At 41.8% G+C, this 27647-nt stretch overlaps 2 protein-coding genes and 1 long non-coding RNA gene across 21 annotated transcripts in view; 2 read left to right on the top strand and 1 right to left on the bottom strand.

Moving 5' to 3' along the window:
• The window catches only part of ankrd11 (ankyrin repeat domain 11), a 137712-nt gene extending 130344 nt beyond the window's left edge, over positions 1 to 7368 (top strand). For 5 of the 6 annotated variants that reach the window (XM_054770609.1, XM_054770612.1, XM_054770608.1 and 2 more), the window contains 5 exons: positions 29 to 2684; positions 2808 to 2906; positions 3381 to 3524; positions 3635 to 3727; positions 3819 to 7368. In XM_054770609.1, the coding sequence (XP_054626584.1) occupies positions 29 to 2684; positions 2808 to 2906; positions 3381 to 3524; positions 3635 to 3727; positions 3819 to 4004 (3178 nt within the window). In that variant the 3' untranslated portion in view covers positions 4005 to 7368. The remainder of the gene's footprint in view (positions 1 to 28; positions 2685 to 2807; positions 2907 to 3380; positions 3525 to 3634; positions 3728 to 3818) is intronic. The other variant, XM_054770611.1, reaches the window with a different exon arrangement.
• A 149-nt stretch (positions 7369 to 7517) lies between these two features.
• Positions 7518 to 22350, top strand: slc22a31 (solute carrier family 22 member 31). 3 transcript variants are annotated; one of them, XM_054770614.1, is made up of 9 exons: positions 7518 to 10019; positions 13932 to 14035; positions 14111 to 14265; positions 16948 to 17116; positions 17295 to 17440; positions 18025 to 18133; positions 18288 to 18502; positions 18890 to 19001; positions 20849 to 22350. In XM_054770614.1, exons 1-9 carry the CDS (start codon positions 9630 to 9632, stop codon positions 21273 to 21275), a joined length of 1827 nt encoding a protein of 608 aa, XP_054626589.1. In that variant the 5' UTR covers positions 7518 to 9629; the 3' UTR covers positions 21276 to 22350. The 3 variants fall into 3 exon arrangements, with proteins under 3 accessions (XP_054626589.1, XP_054626590.1, XP_054626591.1); XM_054770615.1 differs by having other exon boundaries at positions 18288 to 18436; XM_054770616.1 differs by having other exon boundaries at positions 7518 to 9953.
• Positions 14882 to 27611, bottom strand: LOC129178403 (uncharacterized). Of its 12 annotated transcripts, none has more exons than XR_008569786.1 (10): positions 27524 to 27611; positions 25207 to 25284; positions 24306 to 24351; positions 23969 to 24101; positions 23821 to 23893; positions 23453 to 23549; positions 23175 to 23349; positions 17280 to 18538; positions 16946 to 17107; positions 14882 to 16550 (listed from the first exon to the last, which is right to left on the bottom strand). It is a non-coding gene; the product is annotated as an uncharacterized LOC129178403 (long non-coding RNA). The 12 variants fall into 12 exon arrangements; XR_008569790.1 differs by having other exon boundaries at positions 25230 to 25284; positions 27524 to 27577; XR_008569789.1 differs by lacking the exon at positions 27524 to 27611 and adding an exon at positions 25788 to 27502 and having other exon boundaries at positions 25230 to 25284.
• Between the last annotated feature and the right edge of the window lie 36 nt (positions 27612 to 27647).

Here is a 27647-nt window from a genome sequence, read left to right on the forward strand (position 1 = left end):
TATGCGTTGTCTTTTTGTTTTCCACCAGCAGGTACTCCCAAGGGTTTCAGGAAGGCACGTGTCCTACCCCTGCAAAGAACCTCCAGTTGCCACTCATTAGCCGCTCCGCTTCTTCTGATGTACGCAGACCTCTAGAAGACGAGTTCAAAGCCGAGGCTGACAAGTTTCTTCTGCAGCATAGTGATCCTTCAGCTGAATTCGAGACGGCTGCTGCTTCACAAACTCTAGAAGAGAAATCTGTGGACCGACTAGAGAGCTTGCCCTCACCCTATTTCTCTCCAATTAGGTTGTTGTCACCTCGACAGGAGCCAAGTCACCCAATCCCAGATGTGGCAACACCGACTCTCACTTGCATAGACAATGATCATCTTCCTGATAGTGTTTACAACAGTTTCTTGCCCAAACCCTCTACACCAGTTCACAGGCCAGATCCGCAGGAGCCCTGCTTTGACATTGCTGCACCACCAACGCCAGCTCCTGCAGCATTGCCACCACTTGACATAGATGACATATCTGAACCTCACCACAGTGAACCCAACCTAGTCCTCTCGGATCTCCCCTCAGTCGCAGAGGAAAGGGACGAAGAAGATGAAGAGGAAGATGAAGGTGAAGGTGAAGACTTCGATTTGGATGAAAGAACTGATGGAGATCATTGTGCTGTGGATGAGACAGAACAAACACAGGAATCGTGTTCATTCTCCGCTCAAGTTGAGGACACTTTGAGAAAGAGCTGGCGTGCCGAGTCTCCAGATCGGCAAGATCCAGAGGTCCATCATCTTTCTCCACCACACCCCGAACCGAACCTTGCAGAAAGCTGTTATGATCACAGCATGAGTTGGAACCCTGATGTGGACCTTAAATCCCCCCACCGGACATATGGGGAGATAGAGGCTGCCGTCTCCAAAATAACGAGTCCTTATTCTCATTCAGACAATGATATGCAGCACTTGCCTGGACACCCGTCTGTAACGCCTCCTTATGCAACCTGGAATAGGTGGCACAAGGAAGAAGACCCTGAGGATTTTGATGAGCAGAAGGAGGCCGTGGCTGACATTCCATCTCCAGAGAGGCCTGACACTGCTCTGGATGAGGAACCCAGTTACTTAAACACGTCTTCATCCTCCACTAGACTGGAGTCTTTTTTCCAGGACTGCAACAAACCTAATACGGAGGTTAATCACCGGATGGACACAGAGACCTCTTGTGAAGAACCTGATGGCAGACAGAGCATACATACCTTCCGAGCTACCACTGACGGACACATGACTCCAGTGGTTGGTCCTGAGCCAGTTGTGCCCTGGGCAGACCCATTCTCGACTGATGCCGATGAGCTGGATGACCTGGGACCATTCTCCTTGCCTGACCTCCCAATCCCAGAGAAGTCAGAAGAAACGGAGCATCGAGACCCAAATTTTCCTGACCTTAACAAGACCACACCATCCCACATTAGACATACAATTACAGATGTTGACGACCCGGTCTTAGAGGTGGACCGTTCAAGTCTTGCAAAGACAACATGTCCTCCTGAAGAACAAAGGCTGTTGGAACCTACTGTACAAGACTTAGTTGTACCATCATTCCATGCCAACTTCCAGCAAGAGTTGGACCCTGATCCTCAGAGTGTTCCTGTCAATAGCCCTCTGACCTTTACGCAACAGAGTATCATGTTGGAGAATAACAGACCGTATGGAGGGTCTGATGAGTCTGATCCAACTATGTTGTATACATCATTGAAATCAGAAGCCAACCAGCTGCATCACTTACAGATCCACTCCATGGCTGAGTCTTTGCAGTTAGCACAAGACCCTTTGTCTCTTGAGAAGTCAGAGGTGAGACAGGAGGACATAACTGAGCCTGCAGCAGAATCAATATCATCCAGTCCTGTTTCTCAGCTCCAAGAGGCTGTTGCCCTTCCCATTTCAGTGGAAGCTCTAGACACTCCAGAGATAACACCCAAGCCAGCCCCAGTATCCCAGAGCACAGTTTCAATAGATATTCCCAAAAAAGTTGATGAAATCCCTCAGAGGATGACGCGCAATCGGGCCAAAAACAATCCATCTGCTGTTGCTTTTTCCTCAATCATAACGTCTTCAACAACTTCCTTGCCTGTAACCGTTAATCCAACAGTCAGCATTACTGCTATTCCTACAAGGATACCAACTCCCACTTCAGTGTCGGCCTTTTCAGTACTGAAGAAGGACAAAGACTCTTTACTTAATGTCTCATCTACTGCATCCAATCCAACTGCGGCTTTATCTGTACAGACTTCTGTGACCACCTCTCCTACAGTGGTACTGAGCAAAACAACTAAAGGCCGTCCGCTTCCTGTAGATGAAGATGATTCTCAGACACAGCACCCACGTAAAAGGAAGTTTCCACGTTCCACCGGGCAGCAGTTGCAAGTCCAGCTGGTGAACACGGCGATGCAACAGACCAGGGAAATGATTCAGCAGACGTTGGCTGTAGTCGTCAATGCCATTAAGTTGGATGACATTGAGCCTTACCACAGTGACCGTTCCAACCCTTATTTTGAGTATCTACAGATAAGGAAGAAGATTGAGGAAAAGAGGAAAATTCTGTGCTACATCACCCCACAGGCTCCACAGTGCTATGCTGAGTATGTGACCTACACAGGCTCCTATTTGCTGGATGGGAAACCCCTAAGCAAGCTTCATATACCAGTGGTAAGTTAAGATGTGATGACAGAATGCCATGATTTAAGTCTCATTTAGGATTTTCACAAAGATTTATTCGGCATCTTGCAGTGGAATAAAAAAAATGGTTCACTTGGTTTGTTTATTTATCAGATTGCCCCACCACCATCATTGTCAGAACCCCTGAAAGAGCTCTTCAGACAACAGGAGGCAGTGAGAGGAAAGCTCCGCTTGCAGCACAGCATAGAAAGGGTAAGAGTGCAAAATGCTTTGCACTAAGCCAGCCGAATATACAGTACAGGCCAAAAGTTTGGACCCACACAACACAACTGATGGTCCCAACCCACGTAATAAGACAAGAAATTCCACAAAGCAAAACCTTTTCAGGTGACTACCTCCTGAAGCTCATTGAGAGAACACCAAGGGGTTGCAGCGCTATCAAAAAAGCAAAGGGTGTCTACTTTGAGGAATCTAAAATATAAGACATATTTAGAGTTATTTCACACTTTTTTGTTAAGTACATAATTCCACATGTGTTCATTCATAGGTTGAGAATCTACAATGTAACTAGACATGAAAATAAAGAAAACGCATTGAATGAGAAGGTGTGTCCAACGTTTTGGCCTGTACTGTACACACAAAAAGAATTGTAGGTGGAAAATCAAAGACACTTGACCGAAATGCAATGTTTCTAAGTTCTATTTTGCCAATGTTTTATGTCCACAGGAAAAGCTCATTGTCTCATGTGAGCAGGAAGTGTTACGAGTCCACTGCAGAGCTGCAAGGACAATAGCCAATCAGGCTGTGCCATTTAGTGCCTGCACCATGCTTTTGGACTCTGAAGTATACAATATGCCATCAGAGAGCCAGGTAGGAAATATACCTGTATTTATATGCAACAGCCATGGAATAGGATTGCCAATATTGCATTTTTTTTCTCTTTTACTTGACCTTGTTCATAACTTGGTGTTTTTTGTTAGGGTGATGAGAACAAATCGGTGAGAGATCGCTTCAACGCGCGACAGTTCATCTCCTGGATCCAGGATGTAGATGATAAATATGACCGAATGAAGGTAAAATGTTTTGCTTTATTGTTGCCAGTCCTTGCTGACGCAGGTAGTATATAAGGCAACTATATTGATGAAAACGCTCTCTTTGTGGCAGACATGTCTGTTGATGCGTCAACAGCACGAGGCAGCAGCCCTCAACGCGGTACAAAGGATGGAGTGGCAGTTGAAGGTCCAGGAATTGGATCCCGCTGGACATAAGTCTCTTTGTGTCAACGAAGTGCCATCCTTCTACGTTCCAATGGTTGATGTCAACGACGACTTTGTCCTGCTGCCTGCGTGACACCTCTTGGCTCAGTGATAAAGTGCAAACTTTGTCCGAATCCCTTCTTCTCAAAGAGACTTTGTTGAACAGAACAAATGGAAAGGGCTAGCAAGTTTGAGAAAGGCCTTTAGACAGGAAAACATAGCAAAAGAGTACAGGTTAAAAAATATGTGCTCTTGCCTCCCTTCCTTGAAGAAGGAAACATGTTTTTACTGCGGGGAAAAAAATACTCAACTTGCACTTTCATCCTCAAAGGTTTTTACTCCTTTTTTGATCCAAGCATGAAAAGCAAAAACCGTTTTTGCTTTTAGGCGCTGGCCCACAACTCCCTTGTGCTGGGCTATGACGAGACAGGGGACAGAGATATATTTTCTTCCTTCATTTTTGGGCTTTGCTTCATATGACCCACCACTGGTGGGTGTCAAAAGAGGAGCTCTCCCAGCAGCATGGTGCCTGTGCTGAGGGAGGGAACTGAAGGGGAGCCTCCCCCGTTGGCTCCAGGTGAGCCGGGAGTGCTGGATGTGTTCATTGCTGACCCAGAGGATGTCAACAAAGCCACGGTGCATCATGCGGATCTTGTGAGCATCCACTGCAAGGCGACTCCAAGTGACAGACCAGAAGCAGCTGCTGGTGGATGTGGGCTGCACTCTGCTAAAACTGCACCCGGACCAGGCTTAAGTCAACAGTGTATTAGGGCCTACGATGAATTGGAAGAGGGTTGCTGATGTGGGTGCAAGTCTGAGAGGAAGAGACTGCTCGTGCAGCCTCTCAGCCATGCAAAACAGAAGGAGGAGCGTGGTGAATCCCCGAGGGCAGACCGGAGTGTTCTCAGCCACCACGCCTCCTCCGTGAACACGTCAGACCGCCAGGGACTGGCACTCGCGTCACAAGACAACCAGAAGAAACAAACATAACGAATGCTGCGATTGAAAGAGACTATTGAGGAATTGTGGTTTTGACGGGGAGAGAAATATTGTTTTTGTCTATTTCTTTACTTGGGCATTTCATTGTTTCTGAGGAAGTGACTTGAAACACTACAGAGCCAATATTAGTTTAATGGAAAAAAACAACAAAAGAAAACAGAAAAAAAAAGTTGTATTCCGTAAATTATGTACAGTTTTTATATTCGTTAACCAATGTATTCTTGCTGCCTTCTAGATAATTTATTTTGCCACACATTACTGCACAGTTGTAAATAACCTATGTACTGTAATATCACTCAAGTAAGTGTAAAGAAAAACATAAAAGAAATAAAAATTATCTTTTTATGTACAGTTCACTTTTGGGCAGCACTTTCCCTCCCTCATATCCTTGGGCCAAATATGTACTCAATTCTGTCAGTATTGGAAAAGGCAAAGTCATAAAGTCCTATCACTAGATTGGAGTCCAGAGTTACTCACCTGGAATTACATCACCATAACCACTGACAGGCCACTTCTGGATTTTAACAGGCCCATAAAGGCCACCCACCAAATAGTTCCACAGATGTAGCAGAATAGATGAGGACTTATTTAACAAATAGAGGAATATTACTCATTGCTTTACTACACAATTATATCTGATTAATCTCAAACCAAGAAAATGCCTTTTTCGGGTGAAAAATAATGTACTCATTGTCGGGCAAAGTCACAAAGCTATATATGGTTTGAATGAAAACATAAGTGATGTCATTCATGAATAGAACCGTTTTAACATTTATTTTTCTGTATTTTAAATTTGCAAAAAAAAAACCTTGACCCTAAATATGTTGTAAGCATCCCACAGCATCGCGTACCATCGCATATTCCGTTTCCGTGCATTCAAATTAAGAAGCGAGTTGGAGGAGTCGAAGGGTTTCATTCCATGCTGACCTTTTAACTTTGTGTTATCACGTCCGTTTCTCACTACTGGTTAGTTAGCCTTATGTCGAACATGTTGCAATTGGACCCGCTGGGTGGCGCCAGTGAGGTAGGACACTACTTCTGACTTTGCACAAGATGTGGCCTTACAAATTGGATGGTTTTAATAATATATCAGTTTAAACCACGAGTCAGATCCCTTTTTGCGACCCAGTTGCTTCTGAAACAGTCTCCAGTCACATTAGGCTTTTTCAGTGTTCAATCTTCTATTTTCCAATTTTGTTAGGAAACCCAGAGAAAGACGCAGTCTTTGCTTCATTGGCTTTTATGAAAAATGTGCACTGACCAGTAAGTGATCCTATTGAGCTCGTGCTCCGATATCTCGCATATCCTACATACTGTCATTCAATCAAGTCGTTGCTGTGGTTGCAATGTATGGTGGAGTGCAGTGGTTGTCGCTGTTACACTGTGCAGACAAAGTGGCTAGATGTATAGTTACATGATTGGTACACATCTACATTCATGTTTGGACCCACATCACCAGGATTTGTTCAATTCCCCCTGCTTGTCATGTTCTTGGTTTGTGTTGTTTTCTTACAGTTTGGGGGGAGTTGAGGTTGTGTTTTTGTTCAGACTTATTGTGTGTCTTTTTAGCTGTGTGTAATGTTGTTGTGTATCTCCTCGGTTGTTTTTGTTTGGATTCTAACACCAGTGGCATGTCAATCACGTTGCTTATCGAGCAGAATGTAAACCCTCGCAATGCCCTGTCCGACCACACCCTTACTATTGTTTACAAGACATCCTCTGTGTTTTCGACGCCTTTGTTTTGATTCATCTAGTCAGTCATTTATTTCAATGACAAAGGCTTGAAATGGTGACAGTTGCCTCAGTCTGCACACTGGGCAACTCATCTGAAGCGTTTTCTCCGCTAGCCTCCCTCCTGCATGTTGCTACACAGAGCAATAGACTAAATCAGGTTTATTCTCCGGTGTGAATAATCAGCTAACAAGTGATTCCTGGATCCAGTGAGTGCACACACACATGCACACCAGTCCTCAGATGCACGGTAGAGCACTTGGCCGTGGTGATACAGATGCTAGCCTGACACCACCTCAGTCAGCAACATATTACCTCTACTCTCCTCACATTCACTCATAATTTAGATTTTAGATTTGTGTTTGTTTTCTTACTGGATTTAGATATACATAATTGCTATTTTTTCATAAAATAGTATCACGATTTCAAGCCTTTTTTTCTAGTTTGATTTTGTCTATTTTTTAATTAAAACCCAGACTGTAGCTGTTTCTTTGTTCCTTTTTTTTAGAATGGAAAATGACTAATACAAAGCATGGAGAACTACTCTTTAAATGGTGAGAAATAACCTATTTATTATTATTTTCTTGTTTTCTTTTTTTTTTTTTCTTCTGACACCTGTGGTATGTTTTGGTTGAAGTTGGTCTCCGCTGTGTAAATTTTCCTCCTTGTAATGCGTGAACGAGACAAACTGTAAATAGCTGTTGTAAATAAAACCTCCCAGGACGTTTTGCACCCTCTTCTTTGTACTAGTCTGAAAAGTTGCGTAGAATGTGGGGTTCTAACGGGAACGAGCAGCGTGCGCTCACCGCAGGTGGCTATGATGTAACAATGTTAACTCTTTTTTTTATTTGTACAATGTAGTTTGTGTACATATTGTTGGAGCAGCTAAGGGGCGGGGCGGGGAACTTTGAGGGCTTGTCGATGCTATCGTCAGTGCTGTAATAGAAATCCAGTACTTTCACCTTCAGCTGTTGATTTCCTGAAAAAAGAAAACAAACAAAAAAATGCGAGAACCTGAAGATGAGGATGGGTGAGTAAAAGACTAAAACTGAAAAGGAAAAATTCTAAATTGTTATTTTCTACAGTTGCATGTACAGAGAGCGCGAGAACTGCTGTTGTTCCTCAGAGATTATGTTCGTTAATAAAATTTTGAAATATTACAACTATGGCTCTTTGGTGTTTGATTTCCCGATGTGTCTTACGTGTGATAATGCTAAAGTAACTGGTGGAGTCGGATTTTTCACGGCCTACGTGTTTGAAATACCTGCTCGGACATAACTGCCAACTTTAGCTGTTGGTGTCATCTAATAGGCTCAGAGAGCTTCAACGGAGTCACGACATTTGTAATTTCCCCTCATGTCCAAGACACGTGTCTGAAATCATCTGCAAATGGTAAACTGGTTGAACATATTTAATCAATTCAAGTGTGTTGTCCTTTTTGGAGCCATGACACTGGAAAAGTTTCAAGGTTCCACTGTAGTCTTTACGTAATTGTATCTAGTCATTCAACTTCCTTATCACAAGACTGGAGAAACCTGCAACTATGGCAGCTTCATATACAGTATATGTTTATTATATTACACCATTGATTACTGGATGGTTGAAAGTCAATTTTAGTCTGTTTGCTTCCTGCAGCACAGGTGTTTCCAAAGTGCGGCTGCGGCACATTCTAAAAATACAATTGAACAAGAAAATGTGTAAAAAAAAAAATGTTAAAAATGTTTTTAAGCGCAAATCAGCAGTACTTGTACAAGAAGAAGGTTAAAATTTTAAGATAATTTTAAAAATATATTTTACGAGAACAGCATAATATGAGGAAAAATGACATTTTAGTAGCATAAAGTTGAAATATGAAAGAAAAAAAGACTTATTTTAAAAAGGTTTTATATTGTGGCCTTTTATTGTGGGCAGTCCAAGGCACACCTGTGCACTAATGATGGTGTCCAATCAGCATCTTGATATGGCACACCTGTGAGGTGGGATGGATTATCTCAGCAAAGGAGAAGTGCTCACTATCACACATTTAGACAGATTTGTCAACAATATTTGAGAGAAATGGTGATATTGTGTATGTGGAAAACATTTTAGATCTTTGAGTTCATCTCATGAAAAATGGGAGCAAAAACAAAAGTGTTGCGTTTATATTTTTGTTGAGTGTATTTTGACTTTTTTCCCGTCATGAGTTTCTCCTCCACCTAATTTTCCAAAAATTACGTTATTTTGTTTTGTTGCTAGCGACATCACGAAGGAGATTGATTAATGGTCTCCAGCCAATCAGGATGCAGAACACGATGGGCAGGCTCTCCTTTAGCCAATAAGGACTGCTGTGGCTCTGTATTTACCTCACACACGCTCATACAGGCACATAAACACACTGAGACTATGTATGTAATGTTTGTTTTTGATATCGTGCTTAAAAAAATATCAATATTTAAAAAATAGCAATATATCGCCCAGCCCTACTGTAGGAGTGCTATTTCATGTCTGGAGGGCTCTAATAATGTTAAAAAAAAAACATTTAGAAGGTCGCAAACAGGTTTTCTACGCTCTAAGTACGAAAACATTCCATTCCTAACTAAGGAATCCTACGTATGGAACCTGGGAATTAACTACCACGAGGGACTACTATATATTTTTACCTTGCTTTCATTTATATTTAAAATATATGCGTGGCCTATGAGCTGCATTGCGGGATGACTACAGGTCAGGATACTTCCAGCTCATGTTGTTGTGATGAGCCAGCTTTGTCAGCATACGTAAACTAAAGTATTTATATTGAGTCAGGCCCACAAAGTCGCTGATTCATCCAAATACAGAGTTAAATATAAAGTTGTATTACCACTCGGGCGAGCACGAGGTCAAGCCCCAACTCGTGACGTCTTCGCCCTCCTCTTCCTTCCGGCGCTCTTCACCTGCACTATGCAAGTGTCTGGCGGGCGGCGTGTGCGCGCTCAATGCTCCCCACTGTGGTCAGTCAGTCCTTCTTCCAATGGAGTACGACGCCAAGGTGTTCCCGTACACGGGCGGGTATGGACGCTACAACCGAATCGTGGTCATGTTCAGCTGGTTCCCCAGCTTCGCTGTCATGATGAACCTGTTCAGCGACGTCTTTTACACCGTCATCCCGGACGCGTACTACTGCAAACCGGACCCGCAGCTTCTTCCTTCCACCTTCCTCCTCAGTAACTTCTCTAAGTCCGGTTACCTGAACCTGACGATCCCCTGGGTCAACGGTACCGGTCTGAGCCATTGTGAACTCTACAAGTACCCGCCAAACTCCTCGGACTTCTCCGAAAGTATACCCCGGGAGAGGGTGAGCTGTACCCGGGGGTGGGAGTACGCGCATGTGTCTGGGCTCCGGAGCAACTTTGTAACGGAGGTAGGACTTCTTGCTAGAAATAATCAAATTCCTTTTGATTCTGCTTCCACGTTCCCAACCTTTTGCTTGATGTCTTCCAAAGTGGAGGTAGCGAGAAAAAGCTTCTATCAATATTTGCTCTGGTTGAAGAGTTCCAACGTTGCTGGAGCCCACGTATGATCCGCACACTGGATTGACAAACTTTTAGAACACGACTTTTAATCAATTATTTACTCAATTGATTGTTCACGTTGTATTCTTACCGAGACGTTTTGGACAACTGCGTGCTTCAATCTACACGGGAACACTTTGGGGAAGGGCCCTTGTTCCTTTCCTTTCCCCTTGGTCCGTAAAATACATGCTTGGATGAATTTGGTATGGAATAACTTGCACAGAACCCTGACCTCAAGCCCATTAAATACTGTACGGTGGCTGACAGGGACAAACGCACAGCGTCATCCAAAAGCAGAAATGATCAGAAAAGGCTGTCAGCGCAAAAAGTGCTGGAAGATCAAAAACAACTGCATAAGAGAAGTGTTGCAAGTTGACGTAACAAACAGCTGAGGGATATCTGAGACATGAAGGGAATTCCCAGAAGACAGTAGGCGGACTTTTGGCTGTAATGTTGTACAATATTACCGAGCAACCGATTGGATTTACCGAGGTAATGTTTGCGTAGCCTCGGTCTGACTCCCTGGTACACGTCCGTTTTGTTCCGTGAACTTGCAGCATTTGTCCACCGCACTTGTTTTGGACATTTGCAGCATTTTCCTGTTGTATTTATGGTCTTTTTCTTTTTGGTGGGACATTTTTGGACACATTTTTTGGGGTGTTTGCCCCTAATGAAAGACGTTTGGGCTGTACTCAAACAGAGATGCTCCTCACTAAAGGGGGCCACGTTTGTAAATAGTCCTTAACCAATTGTGTCCATGTCTGACAAGTAGGCAGTGTGATGGTGTCTGTTGTGTAACGAGCAAATAAGCAGCGTGTTTACCGTCTCCTCTTGTCTTTTCCATCGGCGTTGTGTTGCTCAAGTATCCGCCCCAGACTGTCAATATTGATCAAGACTTCTGTCACCTGACAAAAAGGCCACTAAAAGGCATAAACACTGTTTGGTTTTAGCAGCACGAAATACATTCACAGCAACATCGGGTCACACTTTTTGCATCATTTGCCAATGAAAAGTGAGAGTTTTTGCCACCATTCAGGACATGTCCAAGACCTGTCCATGTGTCTGTTTTCCTCATCCTTCCGCATCAGTCCATCCTCCATCCTTTCTAATGCTACTTTAACCCCAGCTAGAACCCACAAAACCCACAGCGACGTAAATGAAAATGGCACAAATGACGCATTTCCAAGAATGAAATTAGTCGGGGAAAAAATATTTCCGAGTATATTTGTGCTGTATCGTCAGTGAAGCGTGTCATGCCGAGGCTCTTGGTCGTCATCTGGAAGACTCGTAGCGGCGATCAACTTAATTCAAGCGCAGCGGAACCTCGGTTTTTGTCGTTAATCTGGTCAAAGCAGCAGTGGCTGTTTGTTGAAGGGTTGGGCATCGTTGGAATTTGAACGAAAGTGATTTCGATTTTAGGAGAAGCGGCATAGAAAATGTATGGAGGGGTGATTTTGATTACTCGTTTCCTAACGATTGTCGGATCCGATGCTTCTAAGAGGCAGGGTCATAAATGTTAGCATGTTAGCGTGGTTTAAATGAGGCCGCTACCAGGATGAAGTGTCTGAACTTCCTCATGAATTTTTTAATGACGTGAACTAGTGATCGACTGATAATCGGCGGCGCCGATATTCAGCATTCTGACACATATCGGCATCTGCCTTTTTGTAATCCGACGGCCGATAAGAGATCAAATGAGGGTCTAATACGACGCAACGCTCTAAGAACCCTACACGGGTAAATTAGTAAACACTGCAAATGGCATTTCTCCTGCTGTAAGACGAGGGCACTCACCTTCGTGAAACAAGGGTGGCATAGCTGCCTTTATCACAAACGTGACAAAATATCGATCTAACTCATTAACAACGACTGCGAAATAAACTTGTATGCGCTGCAAAGCGTGGAGACTTGCCACTTCGGAGCCAGTTGTGCTAGCACGTCGTGCTGAAGCTAGCAAGCTCCCAGCATGTACGCCACCCCACAAAAGACAGGATGTCGTCTGTCAAGTTCTTTGTTTTAATTCAAAAGTAATTGAATTAAACATCTCCTTGCATCCATAACGTCCTACTTCTGTACCTGAAGGATCATGGGAAATATGTTTTAATATAATAATATGGCTAGATGTTTTAATTGATGCTTTTATTGAGTATATTTCACACGATATGCTTGCACACCTTGCATGAACTCCAATGGCACACTAGTGAATGTGTGGTCACACTACCTTACATGCACTACTACACATTGTGATGAATTGTACTGCATTTCAGTTAAATTAAGTTCAAAGTATCGGTCGATCTCTAATATGAACTTTTTATCAACTTTACTATGAATTTCTTGCAGATCTATTTTCACAGAAGATGTTCACTTTTAAAAAGCTCATGAAAGAACGTTTCCACACATGCTGCTGTTGACGTTAGTGAGCGTGTGCTGCTGCAGGCACTTCAACGTGCACTCACCTGCGTGCACGATGGCAAACAACCTATAAAAGGTTTGTAAATGAGCTATGAGTCTTGACTCCACCATATTAGCACTCGTCGGAATGGGCATCGAAACTAGTAATCAAAATTTTAAAAATCTCAGCGATCCCGGGACGATCCGAATGTTAGTCCCGGTTCCCGTCGATGCTCGAGACTTGATGCCGAGCCCTAGAGTAGAGCGATATGGGCTTTCTTGTTGGAGTTTTCAAATGTGTCCAATAAGACCAGAAAAAGTAGCTACGTTTGTTATTTATTTCGTGTTATTTCGTGTTATACAGTGCTAGGCTAAGTTGGCAACACTGATCCCTCCTGCTATGTCGTATGAGATGTGTTAAGAAGCATAGTTGCGATGCCATCGACTGTATGGAGTTGGAAGGACAAGCTATACTCACAGACAGTCCCATTATAATGTGTTATAATGAACAGCAGCACCAAATCTATCTGTGGATGTCCAAATTATTAATTATTCTGGCGGGATGCCGCAAATAAATAAATGAATATACGGGAAACACTGTTTTAGCATTCTCCATGTCACGTTTACTGTCTTGACAAATGATCAGCGTGTAGTAAAAGTCGTGCTGCAGATGTGCATCATCTCATTTTTCTCATTTTTTCAAACTTTTTATATAAAATGTCAAATCAATAAAACTGTAAAACACGTGTCCATCTTGTTGGATCACTTCTATTGCAGCGTTGGGGTTACTGGCCGTTTTTTCCAGAAGTATCAAATGCTGAAGTGACTTGCGTGACAACCAGAAGGTCTAATGACATGCTCAGTGCAGGGAAATGTTGGCAAATGATGCTCACTGAAGCCTTTTTCTGTCCCATTTTCCATATTTTGGTCCACCAGCCAGCTTCCAATCCCCAAGCCAAGTTTTTAATCAGCAGTATTAAAGCATAAGGAGCGTTTGAGCTGCCAAAGAGCAGATATGATACCTTGTAAAAGCTCTCCAGATACGCTTTTCTTGGGCTGTGAGGGAGATTGGAGGGCAAAGGAAAAGAATTTCATGGCAGACTCTATTTTGAAGACTACTGCGTAGTAATGTAATAATGCCATCAGCAGGCATCTTGATTCAATTAGGGTGGACATGATCTACATTCCTGCCTGCTCGCACACTGAGATCCCTGATTGTGACTTTGCAGGGAGCCTGTTAGGAAGCTTATGATGCAGTTTAACTGTAATGCAACATGCACACGTTTGCTGAAAATGTCTTACCTTTTCACGCCAATAAAATCATGTTCTCACCATCATCGCTGTTCATGTTCATGTCTAACCCCCGTCAGTGGAACCTGGTTTGCAATGACTACTGGAAAATTCCCCTTCAGCATATCTGCTTCATGACAGGATGGATCCTGGGATACATCTTCATCGGCTCTTTGTGCGACTGGTAAATAGTCTTGCGTGTTTTGTGTATGCATGTGACTTCAATCAATAGCAACGTGTGGTATCGTGTATTTTTCAGGTTAGGTCGTCGACAGGGTTTTCTCCTGTCCATCAGTCTGTCCAGCCTGTTTGGAGTCGCCGTGTGTTTGTCCAATAGTGCTGTGGTGTTTCTGCTGCTCCGTCTCTCTCAGGGCGCCATGCTAGCTGGAGTCTTCTTATCCTCCTACATTGCTAGTGAGTAACACAAGGCTTCTGTCTTATATTGCTTATTATTGTTTTCTTATGGCTGCATGTCTTAGCAGAAGCAGTACACAAACTAATGTGACACAGCCTGTCTACAGTATGTGCTATAATGTCTGCACTGGATACATGCACATAACTTGCCTTTCTTCTTCGTCTTCTTCCATTATGGCCTACACAACGTTACTGTTGTATCAATATTTACATCATAGATGAATTCGTTATTGTCCACAAGCTCACACTGTATGCGGTCGGTCCTCTGTTTTGGAACGCCCCATGTTTTGTATGATTCGCTTTTTGACAATTTTTTTGCCAAAATTTTGCCCCGGTTTTCAAACTAGTCCATTTGCCCTCTCCTGTGTTATTCCGCAAAATTGAGTACCCAAAGAAAGCACCCTACGCTTTGCTGACTCACGGTTTTTATTGAGTTTGACTGCAAAATAACCTGCCATGAGGCCAAAGTGCCAGCGATTTGATAAAGAAAGTGAGAAACACTATTGAATCCAAGAAACACATCATGGTAAAAATGATGTTTAATGTTCAATTATCCATTTCATTTTCAGTGATTTCACATTGCATGTAAAACTGTAATTATTCTCTATAAAATATATTTGGATTAATGGAATTCATGGATTTATTTACATACTGTAATTTCCCATGGAAAAATTGCTTCGGTTTTCAATGTTTTGGAATTATTTATCATAATTTCCGATGTATAAAGTGCACCCGCTAAATTTAGAGAGGAAAAACAGATTTGTACATATACAAGCCGCACCGGACTATAAGACGCACATGTCCATGCCATAAAAATACAGTATTGTGGTGTGCATGAGTCCGTGAGGACGAGGCAGCTCTTTATTTGACAGAAGCCAATCATGAGCTATGACAAAACTCAACGGGGGTTTGTCAACCACAGGAGGTCATTACTCAATATTACAGTCTGACTCACAGTGTCATCTTAGGTAGAACGCTAACATCATCACACAGCAACTTAACACTCAAAAGTTAGCTAAGAAATATACAAGACAAGTACTAATATGAGTTCAAAATAAAAAACAGCAACTATTTTAACTTCCTATAATACATTGTTCCCAGCAGAGCAGCAATGGCTACCATGGCTGCTCATGAGCTTCTGAGCTCTCTCTGGTAGCTCAGCCCGGCATCCCTTATAGCTCGTGATTGGCTCCTGCCAAAGAAAGAGCTACCGTTTCCTCAGTGACTCCCAAGTGGCACAGTATTTAAACGATTAGTAGTAGTTCTGAAGTATAGGAGATGTCACAGGATTAGAAGATTGTCACGAATTAGCCGCACCGCTGTATAAGACGCAGGGTTCAAAGTTTAAGAAAAAAGTAGCGGCTTATACAGCGGAAATTACGGTAATACTGAAAACGGCTGTCACAGTATTTCTTTCATTTCTGAATTATCATGCCAACAGTGGCCTCTTTTCAACCAAGTTTCTTGATGAAGGCACAGGACTAAATGGTGTACTTCATGGCCTGTTCATATCTCTGTAAGGGGTAACATACAAAATTAGCAGTGGATCAAATTTTCCACACTGTATTTTGCCTGAAGACATAACGGCAACAAGACATATAGTATTGCATATGAGCACATGGCGAGAGAGCAGCACCATGTTGTAATAGGATCACATCAGCTGTGGCATCAGTCAGCATGATCGTGTTCACTGTGAACTCCTGAAAGCAAGTTGGTAAAAACAGTACATATATCACATTAATGGCATTTTTATTGCAATCAGCTACTTTTACTTGATGAAAAACATGGGGGTAGGAATTTCCTCTAGAATTTCTGTGGGATTTTTGGAATATCTCCTGTCAACTCTCTTCACTCAGGGTCTTCCATCACTGTGCTGAAATGGATCAGGCTGGTATGCATACAGCACACAGTGTATCCAATACAGTGTTTCCTCCATAAACCTGCATGGGAATGTAACATTAGCCTACATAGCAGTACACATTCCTTTGCTGAGCAGGGTGGTACAGGGTAGACTTTTATACTTTTAATATAATCCGCCCTTCTGTTTTGACATTCACACATTCCTACAAGGTCAGGCCTAGATGGAGTCCAGACTTTTGAAAGTTAGTTCATGTTAGCCTCACACAAATGCATTTGTGATGTCCTGCGGATGCAGATTCTCCGCTGAGATTTTGGAACAATAGCAGGGCCAAACAGTAAGCAGGAAGGGAGCTTCTCGTTTTGTTGTCCCCATGCTCACACTGGGAAGAGGAAGAGGAACAGGAACAGGAACACGAATCCAGACACTGGGGGGGAAAGAAGAGGTTAAAGGTTACATATTATACAAACAAGTCAACATCCATTATCTTCTATTTGCATGATCTAGTTATCCAACAGCGGATTTGTAACTACAAGGTACAGTTGGTGTTACTGATAGAGCTGTTTGCAAAGATTGTTCTCAATTACACAATATTTTTATGTAGCTTTTGGGATAAAGCTACATGCTTCCGTGTATGGTACATTCAGATTGAAATCATTAGGACTGTGCTGTGCATTTAAACACAATAACGTAATTTCTGTGCAGTAGCTGTCTATGCTTCCGTGGATATTGACCTCAGTTAGCGCCTGTTTGAATCATGCAGACAGTATTTGGGATTATTTTGCCAAATATATGATCTGTTTTGTTGTCCTCTACACTCACAGGGTTGGAGCTATGCGACCCTCCCCGTCGTCTCATGGTTGCCATGGTCAGCGGCTTCTTCGCCATCTTTGCAGAGCTGCTGTTGCCAGGCGTCGCAGTTCTGTGTCACGATTGGCCAGTTCTCCAGGCTGTTACCACGTTACCTCTGCTCCTACTCGTTTCCTATTGGTGGTGAGTCACGTAGACAGCCGTGTTTAGGAGAAAGTGGACGCACTGTGTATGAAGCAATATTCACAGGAATTCACATTACCAGCACTTATTTAAATAAAACCTGGTAGAAGCCTTCTTAATAGCCAAAAATATTTCATTTTGTGTAGTCAATATATTCAATCACAATTGTTTTGTTCAGTTGTGCCTCAGTTTTTCCTGAATCCCCTCGTTGGCTGCTGGCCACAACTCAGATTCCTCAAGCAAAGAGGAGCCTCCAGGAATTCTCCACCAGGAATGGGGTGTGTTTGCCGGATGAGCTGTTCCCTGGTGAAACTCTGTTGTCAGGTACCGTGTGTACTCCCACTCCCAGCACCACTTGTACACACATGCAGGAACACGCCAGTAATACTGTCATTTTCAGCAGGTATTTGAAACGACTCCCTCAGCTCCAGCCCTTGATAATGATGCATTAGTCTTATTTTGGATGACTCATGTAGTAAAACAATTAAACACTGCTGTACACACTGACTGAAATGGTCATCTCCAAAGTGCACAACAATGTACGGATGTACTGGATGATACAAGATACTGATACAAAGATAATGATGACCATTGCCAGCTCTTATTGTGATGTATTTATGATGTTATGCGGTTCATCTACATGTATGTTTCCTACTTCTAATTTGGCTAAATATAGTAATCAACACCACTCAGTATCATGCAGCGCTGTTGGTGAATCTTCTATACTGCTGCAAACTACAGTGCAAACATACTATTAAATGAAAACATCTCAAGACATTAAAACGGTGTGTTATTATTTGTGTTAAGGTTTTGTTAGGTCCAGCTACTGTGTTGGATCGTATTACATTATTTGGGTGTACATAATGTTCTGGTTGGTGAAGGTGGTTAATTAATGTTTTTGTGTGCAGAGGTGGAATCGGTATTCGAAGACGAGTGCCAGCCCAGGTATTATTCCATTTTGGTGCTGCGTCGGACTCATGTTATCTGGAAGAACTGCCTCATCCTCAGCTTCACTCTGTGAGTGTTTTTTAACTAATCGATGAAAACCACATACCACATGAATCCTGTATGTCTTATTTATTGAGGATATTTAGACAGAGGAGTGTTTTTTCATGTGTGTCATGTGTGTACATGCTTGTTTCTTGGCCTTGACTGACTTTCTTGCCTCCAGCTTAATTGGAACAGGCATCCAGTACTGCTTCACCAGAAACCTGCACATGTATTCCACCAACTTCTACTTCAGCTACTTTGTCAGAGTCGCCACAGGAGCACTGGCCTGCATTTTCATCTGCTTCACCGTCAGTCATTTTGGTCGGCGTGGTATGCTTCTTCTTTCCGCCATCATCACTGGACTGTCATCACTGCTGCTGCTGGCCCTCACTCAGTGTACGCTGTACCCAGTTCTATGACAGACCTGTCTGGCTTTTTGCAGAAGTACACAAACATTAGAAAGTTAATAAGTGTTGGGCGCATCCATTTCGCACGTTTTGCACCTCACACCAACTATTAATGCAGCATTACACCCTAGCTGGCCATCTAGTAATTTAATACAACACTTCCTGGACGAAAAACAGTTGTGTGGAGCTGACTAAAATAAATATAACATACAATCTCCTCACACATTTCCGCTATCATAATTTGAACATGAAGTGATCAATTTCGGGATGTAGGGAGATATTGTGGATCAAATGGAATCACATTTTGACTTATTTCAGTTGTCAGGACTGTATAATATTTTATTTGGACTTAATGATTTTATTCTTGTGTTGTCAGACCTGCAAGGAGGCCTGGTGTTGGTGCTCTCTATCTTGGGTCTGCTGTTTTCTCAGGCTCTGGCTATGCTGAGTGTCTTCTTCGCCTGCGAGTTGATGCCCACTGTCGTGCGGTAAGTCTTTCGACAACTGAATTAAATGATGAGCAAACCATCCATGGAATAATCTGAAGTCAAGTCAGTGTGCGGTATGGTGCAAAAATCTTAGCCGTCACAAGGTTTGTGAATATTCTCATTCATCCAGGTCGTTGTATTCTCAGGGCATTGAATCGATTGCTTTTGAACTTTTCAGGTTGTCTTAGAACATGGGTGCTCACAATTATTCAGCCTGCGAGCTACTTTTAAAATGACCAAGTGCCAAAGATCTACCTCCTATAAATACAGAAAATATATATACTGTATTTACTATATTTATTTAAAAATATGAGTACATATTTATGTACGTTATACATTTACATCAGGGATGCACGCACTGTTTCAGCATGCAAGTTACAAAAAAAAAAAAAGATCGACCTCTCTCTATAAAACATATAACATATATAAAATCTAACCGGTAAACTTTGAAATACTATTGTAAATATCAATGATTACTATTTCACGTTCACATTTTCAAAGTTGACAGGTAATCAAAGTAGCTGATATCAGAATTATATTCATATGGCAATAAATATAATTACACATAATTCCTAAAATACCAACCGGTAGCTATCGATCGACGTAATGGGCACCCCTGTCTTGGAAGATGTTTCACCTCCCATCCAAGTAGACTTTATCAGTTCATGCTAGGACATATAGATAGGACAGCTCTAGCTGATGAAGCCTGCTTGGATGAGAGGCGAAACGTCTTCTAAGACAACCTGAACAGTCCGGTTGTGATCAATTGAATGCCAGAGAATACAATGACCTGGATGAATGACAATATTTACAGGTATACAAGAATAACGTAATATTATGGGGAAAAATAACGTCATTTTAGTAACCTAAAGCTGAAATATAGACAATTTTTTTTTTGTTAATACATCTTATGAGAAATGAACAAAAAAAATGAATAAGTTGTAATTTATGGAAAAATAGGTTGCAGAATAATGCATACAATGTTACGAGAATAAGGTCAAAATATTATGGGAATAAGGTCAGAATTACAAGAATAAATTTTATAAGAATGAATGAAAGTTGAAATAGTTGGGGGGAGGGGGGACAGCTGTAATTTTACAAGAATAAAGTCAAAATATTAACAGAAAAAGGTTGTATTTTAACAAGAAAAAACTTGCAATTTCAGGAGGTAAACTCCAAATACTATGAGGAAAAATAATGTCCTTCTTGTAGCATAGAGTTGAAATATTAAAGAAAAAAATGCATCATTTTGAAAAGTTGTAATATTTTGAGAGACAAACCAAACAAAATAAACTTGTAATTTGGGAAAATTGGGTTGGGGTAAAAAGTTATACTGTAATGGGAATAACATTTGTATGGATTATTTAAGAAGAAACACTTTTTCACCTATATCACAAAGCTGAGGTACAGTTTTTTTTTCTTGAAATATATATAATTTCTTAGTATATCCGTATGTGTTGTTTGACAAAATATCAAAGTGGCACTTCCATCGTTTCATTTTTTTTAATATGTGGCCCTCTGTGGAAATAGTTTGGGCACCCTTGTTCTAAGACAATTTGAACAGTCCATTGCGAAGGATTCAATGCCCGGACAGTAGCCACCAGTAGCAGTCGTTTATTTTCACATTTGGAGACCCTAATGTGTCAATGGAACCCTCCACCCCCCAGAATGATAATGGCACCATCTATGTTTTCATCGGGAAGTAACCTGCTCCACAATTTGATTGGACTTTTGTTAACAGTTCAACTTGTATTAGTGTATTTTTTGTGATACTGTATGATTGTATGTCCTACAAATTATTCTTTCATTGGACATGAAGATCATTTTTCCTTCCATGTCCGTGCCAGAGGTGGATGCCTCGGCCTGGTGTTGGCGGCAGGCTGTGTCGGCATGGCCGCCTCTTCCCTGATGGAGCTACAGAACAACGGCGGCTACTTCCTCCATCACGTGATCTTCGCCTCTTTCGCCGTCCTCTCCGTGCTCAGCATCATGCTCCTGCCAGAGAGCAAGCGCAAGCCCCTCCCTGACTCGCTAAAAGAGGGCGAGAGCCAGCGTCGGCCGCCGCTCTTCCTGTCTCAGCCTGACAGGGTCAGCCTGCCATTACTGTGCCAACGACCCCCGCTGTCGGAGTACAACCCGGACAACTACTCCCGCCTGGTCAGTGCCACCAGGAGAATGTTGAGTAAAGACAGTTTGCCTTACAGGATAGCGGCGCCAACTCATCATTTGCTGTCTGACAGTGAAGTACAAAGACAGGAGAGGGAAGCATCTTAAGACATTTGTGCTGTGTAACTCTTGAAGTTATTTTCTTGTGTATACAAAAACATCAACAGCCCCACTCACTTATTCTATGAAGTCATCCAAATAATCCATTTGACTTTGTAGACTGTAGTGTGACAAGATGTGTGTGCCAGTAGCTGATGAGCACATAACCATGTAAGTGCTGTTGGTCATGTGAGCTGCAGCACTTTGTCCATTTATGTTTGGAACTCATGCTCTTTTCATTAAGTCTGACAGTGTGACTCACGAGTGTTTCCATCACAGCCAACACTCTTGTTTCCCAAAAGCACCTGAAGGACAGCTAACACACTTACAATGGGCCTCAAGAAATAGTTGTGCAAAATGTTCCCAGTTCAAATGGCTGCTGTGGGTTGTTATATTTGTAGGAAACACTAGAGGACGCCAAATATGCACACGTGTTGACAAGGACATTTACCTGATGTGCTATTTTAATGATATATTTATACACTCATACAATGACCTTGTTTTTTGACAGTACTTCAAATGCAGGGGTTCTCAAATAGTCTCAACCTGGATCTTTTTTATTTAAGTCAAACAAAGTAAATGTATTTTTTTAATCGACCAGTCATCTTCTTATACATAGACTCTGTACACAAAACTTCAAAGTGCATTTTAGAGGAATTTATTAAGGCATTTTATTAAAGAAATGAAGAACATAACTATGTGCATTATCTCGAAATTGCAGTAAATAAGACGTCAAAGGCAGATACTGTATTTCAATTAGAACTGTGCAATGATTTTATACCAAGGAGGAAGATGACTAAAATAGTGCTCAATTTTACTTTAGAAAAAAGGTAGACATCGGTTACATATTACGTATTTTAACTTAGTTTTGTCTGGTGTAAGAAAAAAGTTAATATGTTTTCGTTTGACATTTAGTGACTTTTTGATCCCCTCTTTGAAGTGGACGTTCTACAAGATTTTGAGTGCGTCTGGTAGTTTTTTTTTTTTTTTTAGAATTTGTAAGGTCACTGATGTTCAAGGTGGAAGCCATAAACGTCTAAAAAGTGTCGGCAACTTGATTCAAAACTAGTTGTATTACATTTTTCCTCCACTAGATGGCGCGCTCGCCTCAAATGCCACTAGTTTGCTTCAATGTGAAAACACAACAAACTGGATCACTTGATCAGGTAAAACTTGTGAACGTGACAAACATGCTGCGAGGTTACCAATGGTATGATAGGATGTAAAGTCAGGGATAAAAGAAGAGACATAACGCTTAGTGAATGGATAATTCCACAGTCACTGTTGTAACCATAGCTCGTCCTACACGGGTTCTTCACCTCACCATTTGGGATAGGAACATCATCTGGTTTATTGCTGCTCAGACTGTCACGGACCCCGCGAGTGATAATAAAAGTGTTAGCCTCCGTGCCATCAAACTTCAGGTCATTCCATAGCTAAGTCATCTTTAAGTCATCACACTACATGACCATGCCTGCTGCAAATACAGTATGCTTGATAGCCATCACCTTGTTGCATGTTTTATGATATATTATGAGCACCATATAGAATTACAGCTTCCTCCACTTGGAGTCACTGATGTTACATAACTGTTTTATACACTATGACTTGATGGAATTTATGAAGCCACAGTCCAGCACTGAAGGTCCGAGTTGCATGTTCTGCATGGCACACATGGAAGGAAGTGTGTGTGTGTTTAATGTGAGTCCATCACTCACCTCTTCTTCAGCTCATTTTTTTTAAGCAAAAACCTGACAATTTGCAGGCCTGTGAATGCTGAATCATGAATGTGCGTGGAGCACAGTTTTACAACATGCCTCGGGCCAATAATAAATAAGTTACAGGCCACAAATGGCACCCAGGCTGCACTTTGAACATCCCTGACCTAAAACTACAAACTACACTCACCACTCTTTTGAGATCATCATCAGGAACGTTCCTCTGGTGTGGACAGACACCGAAGGCAAAGGAGTGGCTGAAGATGACGAGTGCCTTTGACATGTCCAACACTTGGTTCATCACTCCTACAGACACGAGCCAGGTCTATCAGCATTCCCACACGATTCATTCCTGCAATCACTTGCTGGAGGTGCACAATGGAAGTTGATTGGATTAATTTTTCATTCACATACCATGGATGCTTTTGAACCATGGGGAAACGAGCAATATGTTAATTTATGACTCACAAATCCAAATATTCCTTGTAGACTGCCCTTGTCAAATGGAGGTAGGCCATTGTGCTGAGATGGTTCTGCTCCGGTGTCTACACTGCAGATATCTGCCCTGATAGTAAAAGCATTTCTAACATGTAAAAGCAAACCGAACCCGAACAAATGTTATCAAGTCAATGATGAATGTGAATGATATTTTCAGTATGCTGTTACAGGACATAAAAGGTGTTCAGTCCCATTATTTTCATTGTTTAGTAGATGATTGCTGATGATCCATCAGGTGTTCATGTATGACTCCACCAACAGGATCTTCTAGTAAATCTGATACCTCTGAGATCTCAGCAGGAAGGTCCCTTCCTCTCCTCAGCACAAAGTGCACTTACCACAAGCCTCCACAAGCCCTTTCCACCCCGATCAGACTGGCCGTCTTGTTGTGTCTGAATGCCTCCATGATGTCTGCATGTAACAAGGAAAACAGGTGACACTTGTTGCATGTGCATTGTCACGAGAGTCGAGCACAGCGTTCCAAACCTTGGCTGCTGGTGGCAAACATGAAATCGTTGGGGTATTTGTGACACATCCTATGGATCACATCAATCTGCTCCAGTGTTTGTCTGACTGCATCTTTGTACTGAGTGTCACAGGGCACATAGGCCGACCAGAACTGAAACAGGAACAAAGGTTCATGTCATTATGGACCATCATTGTCTGTCATAAGTGTCTTCCTGCTCACAATCACATCCTTAATCCAGGATTATGGTAGCAATTTACTGCACAGATACAGCCCAAATGGCACCAGCACCACTAAAACAGATGACAAGACAAAGTACATAACCAAAAAAAAGTAAAATTGTAAAAGTATATTGACCCATGAAAGCGACCATGAAACTCATTTCGCTCAGCTTTGATTGACACTGTAAGGAAGAGATTAGTTTCATGTTTATTATTGTAGATACCAGCGAGAGCTATTATGCAAATGTTGTATGAAAAAAAACGGATTGTCATGAAACAGTGGACAGGTTACACAGTTGACACTGGTGTACAGGAAGAACACATTCAATTGTGGTGCACAAAATATAAATGTGGATAAAGGAATTGATTGTCAGTGGAACTGCAAAAAGCAGATGGCCCTGTCTCATTTGTACTCTACCACACTATGCAGTACACAATATCAGTCATGTAATTTTGTGGAGCATTCTTCATTATTACATTTATTATTTATACTTTATACAATTTCAGCACAAAGTTAGTTCAGTCACAGACATGAGTACTAAAATAGTAACAACATCACGTTTACTTTGTAGATTGTTGCCGCCAAACATTTAAATTACCTACCTTGCAGGTATTTTCCATTTGAGAATAGTATTTGCTTATTTTATAATGCCCGAGGTGACTTGGTATAGTACCTGCTTATCATTCTTTTTATCGAATACAGAATGCAACAAGTGTGTTCAGCTGTTACAGCGAATGACAAGACGTGATGTTGTGTAACTGCATGTTTTGAACATTGTATGCCTGTAATTGTTTATAAAGGCGTAAAACTGGATATTAAATGTGTTTAATAATTGTGAGAGGCATATTATAGGGTTTAGAGCTGGGGTAAACCCGTCCATTGTGATCGAACAGTTGTTCTTTGGGACTTTGTCAGTCGATCACAAGAATATTGGGAAAATAAATGCATGACCACATCAGTGCCCTCTCCTCCCAGAGAGTGACCAACAGACATGCCAACGGGATGCATGGTTTGATCCCTGAACACACTTGGACACCTTGCCGCTGTATAGGCACGCACCCCACCAGGCCCAGCCTTGAGCCCGGTACACTACACCCACGACAGGTCGTTGTGGCTGCAAAATGAGAGGAGAAAACAAGCACTTACTTATGTGAATGTACATAATAACTGCAATATTACAGGCACATTTAAATAGTATGTTGTGTCCTTCATAAAGTGAACATGAGATGACATGACAAAGAGCTCATGTACAATCCTTGGCCGAAGTGACGACCCAACACATTATATAAAATACCACTGACTCAGCTAACATTTCTTTACGCTTTCACAAATGATTACTTTGTGCGTCTACATTGCAGTTTTAGTAATAATCTTCTTCTTCTTCAGGAATGTACTGAAGTGATTAGAAGTATCTCCTCAGTGCAAAGCTCCTCCTGTGTCTTCTTTGTCATTATTGCTTTGAATGTCATAAACTACACAGTAGCTTAACTGTCTGACCATGTCTGCGGCTGTAAAACAATGCTTGTTAATGTATAGTGACGCTGCTGGCCAAATGACAAACAAATGACACATGGCCCTGAGTTGCTTCTACAGATGCACTATCGAAAGTGTCCTTACCGCCTCCATCACTGTTTGGTACGGTAACTGTACAACACGTGATAGGAAGGCACTCCAGCGGGTGATCAAGACCTCACACAACATTGTTGGGGGCAGCCCTCCCCTCACTGCAAGACATTTATAAATCTAGAGTCCTATGCAGAACACACAACCTCATCAAGGACAGCACACATCCACAACACTCATTATTCACACTCCTACCGTCAGGCAGACGCTACAGGAGTTTGAAGTCCAGGACCACAAGGCTGGCAAACAGCTTTTACCCACAGGCCATCAGGCTCCTCAACGAAGCACTCGCACACGCCGCACGTAACACACGCACACACTCATAGCACTTTATTTATTTATTTATTTGTATTATTTACTTGTATTAATGTCTCTTCTGTTGTTGTTGCTTAATTTATTGGTATTTATGTTTATGTTTCTTATGTTCTTATTCTTTCATTTGTTTTCTTTCTTTTCTTGGGAGAATGAACAGAATAAGATTTTCATTGCATGGTATAACTGCTGTTTTACTATGCACATGACAATAAAACTCTCTTGAATCTTGAATCTTGAATTTGACGATATAAGGACAGACATGGATGTCACACATCTATCTGTGACAAGCACTTACTGTAAATACTTATAAAGCTCTTTTTCATTGCACCAATTTACCACGGAACCAGGAACCAACTACTGTATGTGCTACGGGTCCCAGAATATAGTACCACAATAACAAGATACAAAATACTGTAAGAACTGATAAAGATGGATAACAACAATGAGACATGGAGCACTCAAGTTCTTCGTCCAAATGGTGTCTCTATTGAAATTCAAAATTCACATATTTCAAGAATTACGTTCTTCTTGTACCAATGGTCACAGGTAAGTGCAAATAACATTCATCTATTCAATATCGTCATTACTTTTCCCACAATACCTTCACTCTATTGTAAATCACATTTCTGGAGCTAATTTCACTGTTTTGGTTTTACACTTGCAACATAAACATGTTAACATACACCAGGGGGGGCCATTACGTCGATCGCGAGCTACTGGTAGATCGCATAAACGTCACTTTGTAGTTGTCATATGACATCAGTCAGCTGACATTAAGCTCCACTCCTGATTCGCGCTTGCTCCCCCGCAGCATTTCAAGCTACACACAAAGATGCAACTTTCATCTTTATTATTGTGATTATGGATGAACTAACTCTGCGGTAAGATGTCTATATCTATAACAAAAGTTATCTTTTCACTTGTAGCGGCTAGCTACGTAGAAACAAAGTGTATTGTTTACTGGCTTTTCTTCTCGTCATGAACTCTCCTACATAAATCAGTGCTTTCTACACGTTCGCTTCTTAAACTATTATTTCATGATGAAATTAAAAATGTGCCCAATGGTGAAACCTTTTCAAGAAACAAATTAATCACACACAAAATATAATTTGAAAATGTAAATCTTTTGACAACTAACAAAGATGATAATGTGGGTGGGGCTGTGTATGTGCGCGCGTGTGTGCAGGAGCCCAATTACCACATACAATGAGCTTTCCTGTAAGACAAGGGTGAGGGCCATCCGAACCCAAATGCCCGCGAGGGCACTAACTGCCGCCTAAAACGCGGTCGAAGACTACCTAGGTTCTCACAAAGTTTCCAAAGAACTTAAAACAGTCTTACAGCTTTGAAATACTTCCCTAAGCATGTTTTTTGCGTTAAAGAGATGATATGAATCACTTTCATCAACAACTGACCTGTAAGAACAGCTATAGATGGATAACAGCAATGAGACACGGAGCACTCAGTTCTTCGTCCAGATTGTGTCTGGGGCGTTGGCGGAAGTTCACGCCCAATACAATCCTGGCACAACAGCTCCCG

The sequence above is a fragment of the Dunckerocampus dactyliophorus genome, chromosome 3 (genome assembly GCF_027744805.1).
Source record: "Dunckerocampus dactyliophorus isolate RoL2022-P2 chromosome 3, RoL_Ddac_1.1, whole genome shotgun sequence".
NCBI classification, from domain to species: Eukaryota; Metazoa; Chordata; class Actinopteri; order Syngnathiformes; family Syngnathidae; genus Dunckerocampus; species Dunckerocampus dactyliophorus.

What these genes read in the sequence shown, in the direction of transcription:
- slc22a31 (XM_054770614.1), top strand. Translation starts at nt 9,630, where the DNA reads ATGGAGTACGACGCCAAGGTGTTCCCGTACACGGGCGGGTATGGACGC. An exon ending in CTACTCGTTTCCTATTGGTG is followed by an intron (nt 17,117 to 17,294) that starts GTGAGTCACGTA and finishes TGTTTTGTTCAG; the next exon opens with TTGTGCCTCAGTTTTTCCTG. An exon ending in CTCATCCTCAGCTTCACTCT is followed by an intron (nt 18,134 to 18,287) that starts GTGAGTGTTTTT and finishes TCTTGCCTCCAG; the next exon opens with CTTAATTGGAACAGGCATCC.